Genomic DNA, 17,622 nt, shown 5'->3' on the forward strand with positions numbered 1-17,622 from the left:
CACCTCATAATAAGATATTACTTGGTTCAAGCCTGCTAGGTCACTAAAAATGAATAGTTGTATCAAAAAAGAATGTGTCAATACTTATGAAAACAGTTAAATCTGATAAATATTCCTGCTTTGAAAGGTGCTCCTGGTCGAACTTAATAATAATTCGTGCAAACATAAATACATTATCGCCAACTTGTCAAAGAAAGCAATTATTAAAAAAATGTAACTTAAAATTTAAATTGATTGATTTAAAGTTACATTTATATTAATGTATTTATTTTATACCTCCTGAATTTGTGTTGCAAGACACAACGTCACCTGGTGGTGCTTCCATAGTGGGTTTGGTGTGATTCTCCACTGCCCCCCTCAGGTCTTTGTAAAAAATGGTTTCTGTGGAGTTTTTGTACAGCCTCTCAGATTACATGAAACACTGTGACTCTTTGGCACAGTAATACATTGCAGAGTCCTCTGGCTTTAGGTTTGATAGTCTCAGATAGGTCATGCTGTTGCTGTTATCTTTGGTGATTTCTATTCGTCCTCGCAGACTGCTTGAATAGTCAGTTCCACTGCCAGAGCTATGAACGCGCCCCAACCATTCCAACGCTTTTCCTGCAGGTTGTCGATTCCAGTGCATACTGCAGCAACTAAATGTAAAGCCAGATCCCCTGCAGGAAAGACTCAGAGTCTCCCCGGGTCTTTTCACTACTGGACTAGAAGGAATGGATTCCATACTCTGACCTGTAACACCTGATGAGATTTAAGAATTGAAGAGTCTAAAAACAAACTGAGACAGTTATCTGGCATGTATTATGGATCACAGCTGGAATTTGATTTAAGAATGTCTTATAGAGACAAAGCAAAAAGCAAAACTTACTGGGCAGAAAATGAGCAACCAGCAGCAGAGTGACTAGATTCATCATTTTGAGGCTGGAGATGTGACGTCTCATGCTGCACATAAAATACAAGACAAGTCAGAATTATAGAAGTACTCTGCACAGACTAAAGATTTGCATCAGAATATCACTGGGTGGGAGTGGAAAATAGCCCAGCAGAGTCAGTCACTCAGACGTTTTGAAAAAATTGCATTTTCATATTTTCATTTTGAAATCTAAAGACTTAAAATTATGTTGTTGTTAACTCAAGCTGCTCTATTTAAATTCATTTAATAAAAATCACTGTCTCTATATCCACTATCAGTGCCTTAAAACACACTATTGCCTTTGAAACACTTCAGTATTTAATTTTTTTAATAAGATATTGATATTTTCAAAGGAAAAATAGCATGTGTTATAATGATCTTATCTTCAAAAAATAGCACTTACCACTGTCATAAAACTTGTGATGTACTGATAGAAAACAGAGGAGCAACCATCAGGACCTTCTTATATTTCTTTAAGTCATTTTTATGGCTTTAAATGTGATGACAAGCACTGTCCTGAGAGAACGATCATCTGCAAATATATCACATAAGTTATGAATATCAAACTGATATGATCATATTACATAAAATGGATGTAACAACATTTTTGTGTGTGTTTTATTTGTTTGTTTAATTATTTAGTTTTGTTTTGTTTTTCAGCTACAGTTTGAAACTTTGTGATTAGATTTAGCAAAAGATCCTGGCTTGGGTTAAGATACACCATTTTATTGTACTACCTGGGATGTTAGCTTGAAGTGGGACATAATGTTTTAAAGTGTGATACGAAGTGGACTTGACCGAGGATATAAAAAGGTCAGTTTTCTAGATGACTCCTCATCATGGAGAAATGAATTCTTATACACCTCTGTAAAACAGAGTAAGATCATCACTTTTCAAGTATCAAAAAAGTTAATTTGATTATTTCGTTTTCTTGTTTGTTTGTTTTTTAGGGTAAGAAGACGTTTTTTCATAGTTTTTTCATAGTTTTTTTTCAGTGTTTATCCCAATAAACTACAGAAAAAAATATATGATGAAATTAATGTTCCTCCTGACAGACCGTGCTTTGAAAGCAGAATGCTGTTTTTTGGTACTTATGAATAAAAACAAAATAACACAAAATCTCAGTGAGGCTGACCAGTACCTACATTTGTAATGCTGTTATGATTTAGATCATTCAAATGTTTCAGGAAAATGTAATTACTCTTACAGTTACAAACAAGTAAAATAAAGAGTTCTTAACTTCGGTTTGGTCGGGGCAAACAAACAGCAAACAAACAGGATGATTTTATTGATTTTATATACCAAGTTATATTTTGTTGCCACTAAATTGCAGATCAAAGTCAGTTATTTTAATATCACAATATTATAGATTAAAATTAGATCAAGATCAAGGTCATCTTGAGCATGGACATTCAGTTTAATCAAAAATACTAATTATTGGCAATTTTATCAATGAATGGTCTTGAATGTCTTGAAATCATTAATGGACTGACAGCGTCTCCTCTGGCGGCTTCATGTTACAAATGTTAGGGCTTCACTATGTTTTTGTTCAGGTCTGCTGATGGTTTGTGTTACTGTGGGTGTTTCGCACAGTAATACACAGCCGTGTCCTCAGGCTGCACATTTTGTCCATTTAGAGTCACTGTGTTGCTGGAAGAGTCCAAGTTGATACTGAACTTGTTCTTTAGTGAATCTTTGTAGTTTGTGCTGTATCCAACACGTGCACTTTGAATAAATTCTAGTTCTTTCCCTTCAGGCTGTCTGATCCAAGCTGTGTGATGGCTACCAACAGAATAAGAGACCCGATATGTGATGGTCAGACTCTGACCTGGCTGGACAGTCACAGTGTCTGGCTGAGATAGCTGTTCACACTTCACACCTGATAAAAACAACAACAACAACAAAAATATTGTTACAATCTTTCAACATTCACAGAAAAAGAAAAACTGATGACAGTGATAAATCCACAGAGACTCACTTCCAGCTGCCAACAACAGGAGCAGAGCTACAGAAAACATGATTTATGTCCAGCGTGGCGTGTCGTGAATGGCCTGATGTCAGTGGTGAGGTTTTTATAGCTGATAATTTTGCATGGCATTAAAGATACAAAGGATCAGTGTTAGTCAAGCTAAAACCTCAAATTCAAAACAGTTTTGAGACCTATTTTTAAGGACTGATTCCTCAGATGGTTTATATCCTTCCTGGATAGGAAGAGGGTCTGAAAACTCGCTAAATATAGCGACAAAGTTGCTAAGTTGGCAACACTGCTTAAAGACTGGATAGCTATCAACTTGACCAAGTCCTTATAGAGAAAGCAAAGATTACAATGCAGTTCAAACATTTACTGTTCCATCTTTTCACTGTTTGAATCATTTGAGACATGTTAGAAACTGTCTGTAAAGTATAAATATTGTGAAAAAAGATTCTACTGAAACAAAAAAAAATGAGTGGATCGATGAGTGCTGATCATTTCTTTCTCTGACATTAAAAATCTGTTCATTTCTGCTAAATCCCTTGAATGGTTGGCAATTTGTAACCAGTGATTTCAGAAAATAGCTTCCTTATACATGAACATTTAAAATTCTCTAATGTTTAGTACGATCTAAACCTAGTATCTATATCATAGTATCTGTATAACAATATGTAACGGTAATATTATGTTCATATTTAACTATGTATATATATATATAGATAGATAGATAGATAGATAGATATAGATTTAGATATAGATATATAGATCGATAGATATACACTAGTGCTGTCAAAATTAACCCGTTAACGCAAATTAATTAATCAATCAATCAATCATTGCGATTACATTTTTTTATGCAATTAACGCATCTGGAGTGCAGAATGACTCAAAATCTGCCAATGCATTTCGGGCACTTTGTCCAAGTAGAGTTGCCGTTGCACATGCACAAATGGGCAGTTGATCTGGTAGTGACAGGCAGCTGAACCAATCAAATCAATATGGAAGATGATAAACGTACACTGGCCCTCTCAATGGGAAATTTGAGTATTAAAAAAATAACAAGACGGAACAGTCGACCGACATAAAGTGTTATGCACATTTTGCAAGAAGGAATTTTCATTTCACTGAAGCACTTCCAGCTTAAAATATCACATTGACACGAAGCATACGTTAGTCGGGCATGCTGCTAGCACTTTGGCTAACACGTCACCCAGCTTGCCACAAACTCACAGAGCATCAGGGACTCAGTAAGACTACCTCGGACATATCGACTGACACAATTACCAAGTGGATTGCAACAAACTGCAGACCTATTAATATGGTTGAGAACACGCGCTTTACATAGCTATGGTTCCTCGTTTCAAGGACTTTAAGTGCCTCACCAAGTGTGACAGAGTGAGTGGATACATGTTTACAGAGTTTTTTTGTTAACATGAATGTTCAAGATGTTCAATAAACATGTTAAGTGTGTATATTTTCCCTTTTTTCTCGAATCAGTTTGCTCTTGCAAAGTAAAATGCTATTAATAAAGAATAAAAACAAATAATATTTAATCATGATTAATTAAAATTAATCCACGGTAACCATGTGATGAATCTGATTAAACATTTTAATTGCTTGACAGCACTAATATATATTATATATTAGTGTAAACTTACCTATTAGTATATAGGTTTTTAAAAAAGTTGTATATAACAGGAGAGGACCTGTGCTAAGATTGATGAAAGCTATTCAAATTCTCTTTGAATTTAAGCATACATTCTTTGTGTTTATTCTGCATTTATTTCATTGCATTGCATAAATGTCAGTTACAAGCTTAAATATAAAGTTGAAAAAATGTAATTGCAACCAGGCTATTGATCAAGTAATTGCAATTAATCGCAATTACTTACAGAAAATTGTGAGATTAATTTTTTAATCTATTGACAGCACTAATATGTACATAAACACTAAGCATTTAGTCAAAGAATAAGTTCAGTACAGCTGCTTAAACTACTTCAGTCACTGTGGCTCCCGAGCACAATAATAAACAGCAGAATCTTCAGTTTTCAGACTGTTCATCTGCAGATACAGCTGCTGTCTGTTGTTGTCTCTGGAGATGGTGAACCGGTCTTGAACTGACTGCGAGTAGTATTGGCTAGTACCATCAGGGCTACTGAAACCAATCCACTCCAGTCCTTTTCCAGGAGCCTCTCTTATCCAGGCCATCCAGTAGCCACTGAATGTGACTCCAGAGGCTGTATATGTCAATCTGTGAGATTCTCCAGGCCTTTTAATTATTGGTTCAGAGTCTGCTGGAGCCTGGCCATCAGCACCTGTTAATACAAGCAAGATAACATCATATGAAATATGTCAGTAACACAAAGATAAATGCTATTAAATCAAGATCAGTAAGACTCCTCACCTGCCCAGCACATAGTTAAAAGCAGCAGCCCTGTCCTGCAGTCCATCCTGTTCAACTGTAAACTCGGTGTCCAAGCAGTCACATAAGTAGAGGTGAGATGGAAATGTTTTACACTGACTCCTCCTATTGAAAAGAAAAATACTGTTTCTGTGTCTCTGTTTGTTTTTAATTATTATGTTGTGGAAATATACATTTGTTTATACACTGACAAAACAGAGACCTGTAAAACATCAACCGCTGCTTTTAATGTGTGTCTGAGTGTGTGTGATGGTGATTGTGTGTATTAATAATATAATACTACTTGATTGTTTGTGTTAAACGATGTGTCACTTAAATGTGTTGATGGTTTATCTTCAGCGGGCATTCATGTAACTATAAACCCTGTGTAAACAACTTTATCACAGAGGAAAAAAATAACAATAAACAAATACACATTCCTGCAAAAAATAATGTATTATATCGTTTTACTTCATTAACCAGTTTTAAAGGATGAAGATTATGTGTTAAATATTTTAACTTAAGAAATGGGTGTAGGGTGCGGCTATTGCAGTGTGGACTGTGCATTAGATGGATGGCCATGAGAAACACGACACAAAGTCAACTGTTGCAGTCCCACCTTTAGGTCAATGCAAAATACATTTTCTGTGGAGTTTGTGTACAGCCAGGCAAATTACTTTGATTACTATGTGTATCTGGTACAGTAATACACCTCAGAGTCCTCTGACTTTAGGTTTGATTGTCACAGATACACCAGGCTGTTGCTGTTATCTCTGGTGATTTCTGTTCGTCCTTTGTGCCTATTCTGCTAGAACAGGCAGTTCTACTGGCGTCATTATAAATACGCCCCCAACTATTCCAGTGCTTTTGCTGAATGGTGTCTGATCCAGTGCATGTTGCAGCAACTAAATGTTAATCCAGATCATATACAGGAGTGATTCAAAGTCTCTTCAGCATCTCCAGCATCTGACCTGTAATACCGGATGACATAAAAGGAGAGACGGGCCATGGAAGAATGATATGGTCAGCAAGGATGTCGTCTGGAATTACTTGAACAACTCTTGGGGATAAAAACTCAACAAGAAGCTGCAGAACTCACAGGACAGACAGAAAACAACCAGAAAAGTGAGTTCATTCATCATCCAGAGGCTGGAGATGAGGCCTCTGATGTTTCAAACAAAGTGCAAGTCACCAAAACAGTAGTAAACTACAAAGACATCATAAAGAGGGTGCGGTACAAGTACCCCAACAATGTCTACCACTGAGAAGTTTATTTTCATGTTAAAAATCAGGTCATTGTAAAATACTGCATTTTTCATTGTCATTTTGAAAGCTATTACTTGGGGAAAAAAATAATATGTTAATGTTTATTAAACAGTTCTACATTAAAACATTTTCAATTAAGTCATCTAACTATCCAAAATTGCCTTTCCTGTTATTTTTTTTTCTGACAGTCCATGAAAGTACATGCTTGATTAATGTATGAAGAAATGCACCCCAGTTGACTGGAAAATTGCACCTGGCATGAATTGTGATATCCTAAAAAAGGGGGTGACAAAAGAAAAGAAAAACACCATTAAACTGTTGAAACACGGCGGAAACAGACATCTGCAATTAAAATATCTACAATATAAAATATCTAATTATAATTTTTTGGTGTGTTTATTTTTTTGTGTTTGGTTATTTTTTTTCCTGTGTCAGTGGATACGTTTCATCTGTGCGTGTCTGTTGATGGTTGGTAACAGTGCCACATACACAGTAATAGACAGTGTCTTCAGGATGCAGTTTCACCACTGTTAATGTCAATATATTATTGGAATGTGTTAGTAACTTTTTTATTCACTGAACAAAGAAACAGTGAATCAGTAAAACTAAGTTAACAATAAATTTCAAAGCAATGAAGTGTTGATAATATTTATTATATGAGAACGGTGTTAAGTTTTTGTACAGAGTTTCGTTCTCTTGTGTCACTGTGGCTCTCGAGCACAATAATAAACAGCTGAGTCCTCAGTCGTCAAGCTGCTCATCTGCAGATACACCTGCTTTCTGCTGTTGTCTCTGGTGATGGTGAAGCGGCCTCTGACTGACTGAGAGTAGTAGATATAGCTACTGCCACTGCTGCGATAGGCGATCCATTCCAGTCCTTTTCCAGCAGCTTGTCTGATCCAAGCAGCATGAATATCACTGCTGAACCCTGAGTATGTACACGTCAGTGTGTGGGAGTCTCCAGGCCTTTTAACCACTGATTCAGACTCTGTCAGTGTTTGACCCTCAGTACCTACAGAAATATTAACTTATTGTTGTGATCACATTTTCATTAGAAAAACGTTTGTTTGTCCAACAGATTTATGTATCCTTACCAGCCAAGGTAGAAAACAAAATGAGAGAAACAACTAAACAGTTTGGTCTGATCATTGTAAAAGTCATTGTTGTTGTCCACTCTGCAGTCTGTGACTTTTACTCTGCAGATGAACATTTGAAGGCATTGGCCAAATCAGTTTTGCATTGGCTCCTCCTACTCAACAAAAAAACAAAAAACTCTTTTTCACAAAGTGAGAAGCAAAAGCTGGAAAATGTATAAATCACATTTTTCAGTAATATAACCATGTACTATAAATAATTGCGATGCAGAATTTTCTAATGATTCAAATGAACAATTATTAAGACAGTGTGACTGAATTTCTGTCTGCTGTCTATGAAGATGAGAGTAATATTCATTTCAATCAGAGTAGCACTGCACTATAGCAGCATGTCTGATTCAAGGGTTCCAGTAATGACTGTCAAACTCTCACTTTATACCCATCAGTCTCTGGGATTCTTCAGGCGTTTTGACCACTGATTCACACTCAGTTAAGATTTAACAGTACCTACAAACAAATATTTAATTATTAGAGGAAATTAATTAGGGAAAAGTTAACCTTGCATCAGTTCCTCCATCTGTTAGAGGACCACACCTTAGCTCATGCAAAATAGTCAGTAGCACTCATGATTTTCATCATGTTGCATTTTTGTAGAAATTCATGAACTGCAGCATGTCTGCGTATGTGTTCATCTTATTCTTCTACTGTAATCTTTTGCTATTATTTGTGAACACTGGAATATGTGCTCTTACACTGCTAATATTAAGCAGCACACATTTTTGTTTGTTAATTTCATAAAATGGAAGAATATAGAATAAGAGGCTTTGAAGCATGCACACTTTTTTTATTTTAATGACATCTATGGAGCTTTATAAACTCAAACTTCATTGAAGTTATAACAACTAATCTTATCTTAAGTTCTAATTTGAAGACATTTCATTACAAACTTGCATTATAGTTGTTTATGTTATGTCTTTATGTTGGGCACAAGCTAGTTTGATTAATCTTAGGCATAGCAAGTTAAGTTATGGGTGTAGCATATATCATTAGTGTAATTTTCACATTTTCTTTGTTTTTGTTTTTCAAGTTTTCATTGTTATAGAAAGTATACAAGCCTTTCTTATTTAACCACTCCAAAACCATAAATGGTCTAAGGGCTCCTCCTCTGGTGGCTTCATGTACAACTATTCAGACATTGAAGAGTTTTTGTTCAGGCCTGCTGATGGTTTCTGCTACTGTGACTCTCTGGCACAGTAATACACAGCAGTGTTTTCAGCCTGCACATTCTTTCCACTTAAAGTCACTGTCTTGGTGGAAGAGTCAGCGCTAATATTGAAGTTATTCTTTAGTGAATCTTTGTAGTATGTGGTATATTGGTTGATTGATTGATCATACTTTATTCATCCCGAGGGAAATTGGGTTAAGGCTGCCAGCCGTGCCAGCGCCATCTTACCCTTCCGACCATACATACATTACACAAACATCACATGGGGAAGACAGGTCAGAGGGGTATAACATGGGAAATGCACAACATGAGGAAAGAGGAAAGATGAGTGATAAAATAACTCCCCCCAGACTGAGCTTCAACAGAGAGATCAGTTTGAGAACAGAAGAAAACACCTCTGCACATAACACATGAAAAAACTCTTAATACACCAAAGAAACACATGACAAGCAACAGGGATGGGTAAAGGGTGAGAGACAGCCAGTGTAGACAGTACATCCGGACCTGCAGCATATGCGCTGGTCCCCTTGATCCACCGTCAGCATCGGAGGGGAATAAGCGTCGAAGGCATTTGGAGGGGGAGGGGGGATGAGTGTACATCTGCGTGTGTATATATGTCTGTGTGCGTGTGTGTGTATGTGTCCAGAGTTCAGCTGAGACAGTGTCCTTCGCCCTGCCAGGCTAAGTAAACAGTCTTCCAGCCAACCCAGGTGGCCTTGCGTAAGATAGGAAGAACAGTCTAAACACAGTCGTTATCAGGGTGTTGTTGTTCAGCCTTGAGACCACAGCTGGCGCCGAGTGGTAGCCGCATGAAGTGATGATGGGTTTACTTTAGTGCGAACAACTCATATGAATTTCAAAGCTGTTCTAACAGTCCGACACTGGTCTCTCAATCTCCCGTTGGAGAGCCGTGAGCTTCTCCATGATGTTATCAAACTTGCGCTCCATGATGTTGTCATTCTTGTGCTCAAAGAACAGATTCTGAGAACTCACGACCGCAGTGAGCTTCTCCAAGATATTATCAAATTTGCGCTATTCTGAGTATTCACAGCAGCCGTGCGTTCTCCAAGATCTTATCTGTGCTGACTCAATGATCCCATTTCGAGAAACTCACGCCTCTCCCCATCGTTCCAATCCCAGCGGGCAGCCTTGTGGGGGTTTGAACAGCCGGTTCCGCTTCCTTAATTCTTCGATAAGCCAGGGCCAAGCCAGCTCTGATCAGCAAAAACCCTGTTATCATGGTTCCGAATAGGTAGATATCTTCAGCGTCTTCGATCGACAGTCCCGCCAGGCACACCACCCTCCAGTTCTGCCACTCGTCCATCGTGTGCAAGGAAAGTACCTCCAGGACACTCAGGCTCACCCGAGCCCAGACTTCTCATTGAGGAAAGGGTGTCAATTGCATTCAGGGACCAGTTGATCAAATCCATAATTCCTCTTTTAGGTTTTAGAGAACAGACTGTGAGAGAGTGTTCCAGGGAAAAGTAATACAAAAAACACAAGACTAGACAAGGACACAAGAGGCTAAGCAGGAAAGCTAAGGGAGAGGAGGAGGAGGAGAGGAGAAAAGTGCGACCGCCTTCGTCAAGAGCAAGAGAGAAACAAATGATTTTATGTCCATATTTTATGTCCACTGCCTCCACTTATAATCCACTCCAGTTCTTTCCCTGCAGGCTGTCTAATCCAAGCTGTCCGATACCTGCCCAGAGAATAAGAGACCTGACAGGTGATTGTCAGACTTTGACCTGGCTGCGCAATCACAGAGGCTGGCTGTGTCAGCTGCTCACACTTCACACCTGTGGATAAAACATCAGTGCAATTGTAAAAAATAATAACAATATTCTCCAATCATACTGTTAGTATTTCTGGCTCAGTTCCTCTGACTCACAGGCCCAACCAGCCAACAGAAGCAGCACAAAGAACATTTTGGTACCGAAGTTGGTCTGATGGGAGCTCCTGCTCTCCTGTTGGAACTCACAGCATCATATCAGGTATTTATAAGAGTCTGTGAGGAAGTTTACTTTACATAAACATTGACACTGAAAGACAACAAATGAACTATGGATTACACCCTCACTTACAGCTAGACTGGAAATTGTTGTGAAAACATTTCATATATAAGCAAGCAGATTATGTTATTATTTCTTCGAGCGTGTTAATAACTGTACTTCGTTTCTGTACATTTGAAATGTAGAAAGCATTTTTGACTTAGTTTACATGTTATTTGTTTTTGTTTATTTCCTTTTTTTAAAGAAAGTTCAATTTTATTTTATGTTTTTACAGAACCAGTCTAAAATCATTATTTGTCTGAGGGTTGTACCTCCGCTTCTTTAATGGTTTCACCAGTGCTGAGGGTCTAAGGAGTTTTTGTACAGCTCTACTGATGGTTTGTGTGACTGTGACTCTCTGGCACAGTAATACACAGCAGTGTCTTCAGGCTGCATATTTTGTCCATTTAAAGTCACTGCCTTGCTTGAAGTGTCTAAGTCAATGCTAAACTTGTTCTTTAATGAATCTTTGTAAAATGAATCTCCAGTATATTTCATTCCAATCCACTCCAGTCCTTTCCCTGCAGGCTGTCTAATCCAAGCTGTCCTCCAGCTGCCCAGAGAATAAGACACCTGACAGGTGATGGTCAGACGCTGACCTGGCTGCACAATCACAGAGGGTGGCTGTGTCATCTGCTCACACTTCACACCTGTGGAAAAAAACATGTTTTATGTGACAGCAACAGTCAGTTTGCTGTGATCATTCTGTCAGTGTTTTTTTCCAGTGAGACTCACAGGATCCAGCAGCCAGCAGGAGCAGCAGAGCCACAGAGAACATTTTGGTACTCAAGATAATCTGATGAGAACTTTTCTTCTGCTTTAACTGACACCATGATTTCAAGTCTTTATAGTCGACTGTCAGGAAGTTTGCTTTGCATATAGATGGATGCTGACAGATTATAAGATAAGATAAGATAACCTTTATTAGTCGCACACGTAGGAAATGTGTTAAATTTGGCTATAAGAGATCACACTGCGGCAATCAGTATTTACAATTTTTTTAAACTAATTAAAATAACAATATTATTTAAAACACAAATATAAAGTTTGATGTGTTTTTCATTCAAAAATAATTTTACAAAAACAATCTCCCAGTGAAGCAGCTTTACTGAATCTTTGACTATGTTGATGACTTAAATGTAATCTCTGTAACTTATGTAAAAAAACGTTTTTCTCACTCCTGTGACACTGTCAGTCTCAGGCACAATAATAAAGAATAAAATCCTGCTATCAAGTTATCAAGACCACGAAAAAATATGTACATTGTTTGCATGCAATAAAGTTTATATATTCTGTGTTAAAACGGTACAATTTTGATAGTAAAAATATTTTTATATCTTTAGTTCCTGAAAACTTTACATTTATCACATCTTAATTTAACACACAGTGTTTATGATTACATTTAAACTTTTTTATATGAATGCTTTTAGTCACCTTATGTTAGTGCACCATAATTATTTAATTTTAACAATTGGATATTCAGTTATATAAACTGCTTTTTAACACGTTTGCATATTAGTCTTATAAATACTTGCTGGTCAACCTGCTCTCAATGACTGTCAGTGATACTTGCATTTTGTAAATCTTTAAAAGTTTACTAAAAATATCTAAAATGTTATAGTTCTTTAAACAAACATCTATATTTTCTCAATATTGCACAGTTACAAAACTAGACGTATCTCTTCTTCTGTAAATGTAAATATTATATTTATATTATTAAAACATTATAATATAGATATATTTTATTTATATTAGCCTAGGTGGAAGTTAGCTTCTGACTGAATAAAAAAATAAATTATATTATTTACCATATTATTTAACCTGTTTTTTATACAGTGCCAAGTCAGTTAAAATAGTTGTTGTTGTTTTTTAACTCGGCCTTCTGACAGCTACTAAAAAAATACAACAAAGACAACAACAATAAAAACACCCTCAGACAAAGTCTGATGTTTGCTTATTTAATAAAAATCTGAGGTAAACACAGTGGCCACAAAGTATCTGTGCAGAGTTTTATGTTAAAGTGAAATACAATAAAGGAATATCTACTGACTTGATTTTTACATCAGTCATCATTCTTCTAGCAATTTAACTCACATTGTAAAATCACTTGATTAATGTAATATCTTAAATTCATCAGTGGTCTGAGGGCTCCTCCTTATGGTGGCTTCATGTTATAACTGTTTAGGCACTGAGGGGGTTTTGTTCAACTCTACAGGGAGTCCAGAATTATTAGGCAAGTTGTATTTTTGAGGAATAATTTTATTATTGAACAACAACCATGTTCTCAATGAACCCAAAAAACTCATTAATATCAAAGCTGAATGTTTTTGGAAGTAGTTTTTAGTTTGTTTTTAGTTTTAGCTATTTTAGGGGGATATCTGTGTGTGCAGGTGACTATTACTGTGCATAATTATTAGGCAACTTAACAAAAAACAAATATATACCCATTTCAATTATTTATTTTCACCAGTGAAACCAATATAACATCTCCACATTCACAAATATACATTTCTGACATTCAAAAACAAAACAAAAACAAATCAGCAACCAATATAGCCACCTTTCTTTGCAAGGACACTCAAAAGCCTGCCATCCATGGATTCTGTCAGTGTTTTGATCTGTTCACCATCAACATTGCGTGCAGCAGCAACCACAGCCTCCCAGACACTGTTCAGAGAGGTGTACTGTTTTCCCTCCTTGTAAATCTCACATTTGATGATGGACCACAGGTTCTCAATGGGGTTCAGATCAGGTGAACAAGGTGGCCATGTCATTAGTTTTTCTTCTTTTATACCCTTTCTTGCCAGCCACGCTGTGGAGTACTTGGACGCGTGTGATGGAGCATTGTCCTGCATGAAAATCATGTTTTTCTTGAAGGATGCAGACTTCTTCCTGTACCACTGCTTGAAGAAGGTGTCTTCCAGAAACTGGCAGTAGGACTGAGAGTTGAGCTTGACTCCATCCTCAACCCGAAAAGGCCCCACAAGCTCATCTTTGATGATACCAGCCCAAACCAGTACTCCACCTCCACCTTGCTGGCGTCTGAGTCGGACTGGAGCTCTCTGCCTTTTACCAATCCAGCCACGGGCCCATCCATCTGGCCCATCAAGACTCACTCTCATTTCATCAGTCCATAAAACCTTAGAAAAACCAGTCTTGAGATATTTCTTGGCCCAGTCTTGACGTTTCAGCTTGTGTGTCTTGTTCAGTGGTGGTCGTCTTTCAGCCTTTCTTACCTTGGCCATGTCTCTGAGTATTGCACACCTTGTGCTTTTGGGCACTCCAGTGATGTTGCAGCTCTGAAACATGGCCAAACTGGTGGCAAGAGGCATCTTGGCAGCTGCACGCTTGACTTTTCTCAGTTCATGGGCAATTTTTTTTGCGCCTTGGTTTTCCCACACGCTTCTTGCGACCCTGTTGACTATTTTGAATGAAACGTTTGATTGTTCGATGATCACGCTTCAGAAGCTTTGCAATTTTGAGACTGCTGCATCCCTCTGCAAGATATCTCACTATTTTTGACTTTTCTGAGCCTGTCAAGTCCTTCTTTTGACCCATTTTGCCAAAGGAAAGGACGTTGCCTAATAATTATGCACACCTGATATAGGGTGTTGATGTCATTAGACCACACCCCTTCTCATTACAGAGATGCACATCACCTAATATGCTTAATTGGTAGTAGGCTTTCGAGCATATACAGCTTGGAGTAAGACAACATGCATGAAGAGGATGATGTGGACAAAATACTCATTTGCCTAATAATTCTGCACTCCCTGTATGGATGTTTTGATGCTGTGGTTCTCTTCCACAGTAATACACAGCAATGTCTTCAGTCTGCACAATCTGTCCACTTGCAGTTAGTGCTTTGCTGGGAGAGTCTAAGTTGATGCGAAACTTATTCTTTACTGAATTTTTTCTGAATAAATCACCAGGATTATATTCAGATCCATACCAGTCCTTTCCCTGCAGGCTGCAATAAGTAATGATAAATAAGTCTATCTTTAAAAAAAGGTACTATTAAAGATTAATGCATGTGGTCTGAAAGCTAAAGAATAGAGTGCAATTTATAGTAAATATTTGAAATAGATTATCAAATTGATGACTAATCCCAACAGATATTGTTAATTATTTTGAAGATCCTTGTATCTGTTGTTTCTTCTTGTGTTAATGATGTTGACTTGCAGTTCATTACTATAAATGTGAACAGCAGGAAGTAAATTGTTCCTTTTGTGATGTGCTGAGTTTTTGTACAAGGATTCTTCCTCTTGTGTCACTGTGACTCTCGAGCACAATAATAAACAGCTGAATCCTCAGTCTTCAAGCTGTTCATCTGCAGATACACCTGCTTTCTGCTGTTGTCTCTGGAGATGGTAAACCGGCCTTGGACTGACTGAGAGTAGTAAGTGCTACCACCATCATATTGGATCCAAGCAATCCATTCTAGTCCTTTTCCAGCAGTTTGTCTGATCCAAGCAGCACCAATATCACCACCGAACCCTGAGTATGTACAGGTCAGTCTGTGGGATTGTCCAGGCTGTTTAATCACTGGTTCAGACTGAGTCAATGTTTGACCCTCAGTACCTGCAGATAAAAACATTATTAGCCTTTGTATTTCAAGCATATCATTTGTCATCGAGTCATAATGTTTGTCAAATAAATACTTCTGTCCTTACCAACACAGTAAACTGACAGGACAAGAATAACAGCCGTCAACGCTGGATGGTTCATTGTAGGAGCCATTTGTCTCTGCCCAGTCCACATTGGTGTGATTCAATCACGTAGTCCTTGTTTTTTATCCTGTGACACATATTCAAAGATGGAGGATATAATTTTGCATGTGTTCCTCCTCAAAGAGAACCACACTCCAGGTCACAGAAATTTAGCATTCAGCAAGTATTCAGGCTACCATTATAAAGAAACCAATACTACAGTGCTTAAAAGATTTATTACAGCACTTGTCATAAAAATGTTACAAGTCTTTCAAAAACCTGTTTTTTGGAAATAGCTGGTACACATGACTCCTCTGTCAGAAATGTCAGAAATTAATCAAGCTTAACAGTCAACCAAAAAAAGTATTTTTTTCACTTCAGGAAATAAATATCTGTAACTAAGCATCTTAATAAAACATAATAATGTGATTTTCTCTTTGTTTTTTACTGATTTTAAATAAAAAATAATTTTAAAAAATTAGTCTTGAGTTTTTGTATAGCGTCAACATTTCCTTGTACCTACGTGTGTATCTAACACAGTAATACTGTACATAAAAGAGTCCCCTGGCTTAAAGTTGGACAGTCTGATAAACAACATATTGTTTTCTCTGTTTTATCTTACCTTAATTCAGAAACACAATAATAAACAGCAATGATGAAATTTGATTACTTTTTGAAAATTGAAATGTAGAAAGCAGATATTGACTTAGTTTCATGCACTGGGTTTCTGTACAACATTTGTTCTTTATGCGTCTGTTACGACCCAGCTCAAAAGCTGCAACATAAAAAAAAAAAGATGAATACCAGAGTGTTAGTGAGAAGAGGTTACCAGGTTGGCTAAAATGGCTGGTGCCACCAAGGCAAAGACAAGTGAGCTCCCTGGAAGCTTGCCTCAGGTATGCTTTTATCCACACCTGACTAGGTGTGGCCAATTAGCACCAGCTGAAAACATTGAGGAGATTAGGGGCTGCAGAGGGATGTAACAGTGTCACTGGAAGTCTTGAGCGTAAAACCAAACAGCAGAATCCTCAGTCGTCAAACTACATATACACCAGTGATGTTAAATCAGTCAAGCAAGATGTGATTGGCATGCAAACTTTCAGCTTTAATTCAAGGTGTTTAATAAAAGTAAGGCCTAAATTGTTTGACAGGTGGTAGAAGAAGACACAGAAGAAGACACACTTCAGGTGTCTGACACTGCAGGTGATGGACAGAAGACCTGGCTGCACGTCATAAGGCTGGCTGTGGTCATTGTTCACAGTTTGAGGAAATGGTCAAATAAATTACAGTAACAGTTAATGTGTAGTGGCAATATTGTGAGTGTGTCTGCCTCAGTGAGAACATACACTGAGGGTGATAACACTAACCCTAAGGTATTGCTTTCTTCTACTGATGAACTGATGACCATGATCTTAGTGGTTAAATGACTCTGTCACGAAAGTTTCTATGGATGCAGACAGATGCTGACAAATTATAAGAAAAAATTGTCAACCCTGTGGCAATGAGTACTGGTACTAAACAATAGTTTTGGCATAATTAAAAGAAAATTATTATTCAAAATACAAAATAAAGTTTGATGTGTTTGTTATTTGTTAAAAACTGACAACAAGGCAGATGAAAACACAGAAATGTTTACACTTATGCCAAAAACAATTCCCAGTGAAGCAGATGATATGTTTGTGAGTTGATGAGTTAAATGTAATTTTTGTACCTTTGGGTAAGAAAAGTAAAATTTAGATTTAGTTTAATGTGTTAAGTTTTTGTACAGCATTTCTTCCTCTTGTGTCACTGTGAGTATCGAGCACAATAATAAACAGCAGAATCCTCAGTCGTCAGGCTGCTCATCTGCAGATACACCTGCTTTCTGCTGTTGTCTCTGGAGATGGTAAACCGGCCTTGGACTGACTGTGAGTAGTATTTGCTACTGCCACTGTAACTGTCAATCCAAGCAATCCACTCCAGTCCTTTTCCAGCAGCCTGTCTGATCCAAGCTACAC

At 37.4% G+C, this 17,622-nt stretch overlaps 2 gene segments (V, D, J or C); both read right to left on the reverse strand.

Annotated features, from left to right (window-relative positions):
• Positions 1-7,240: 7,240 nt before the first annotated feature.
• LOC120717901 lies at positions 7,241-15,752 on the reverse strand. The segment is given in 2 exon segments: positions 7,241-7,561; positions 15,590-15,752. Coding segments are annotated over 2 exon segments (399 nt in total).
• LOC120717915 lies at positions 8,799-10,793 on the reverse strand. The segment is given in 3 exon segments: positions 8,799-9,017; positions 10,499-10,664; positions 10,757-10,793. Coding segments are annotated over 3 exon segments (345 nt in total).
• Positions 15,753-17,622: the final 1,870 nt, after the last annotated feature.

This window comes from Simochromis diagramma, unplaced genomic scaffold (assembly GCF_900408965.1).
Source record: "Simochromis diagramma unplaced genomic scaffold, fSimDia1.1 OVJJ01000510.1, whole genome shotgun sequence".
Lineage (NCBI taxonomy): Eukaryota > Metazoa > Chordata > Actinopteri > Cichliformes > Cichlidae > Simochromis > Simochromis diagramma.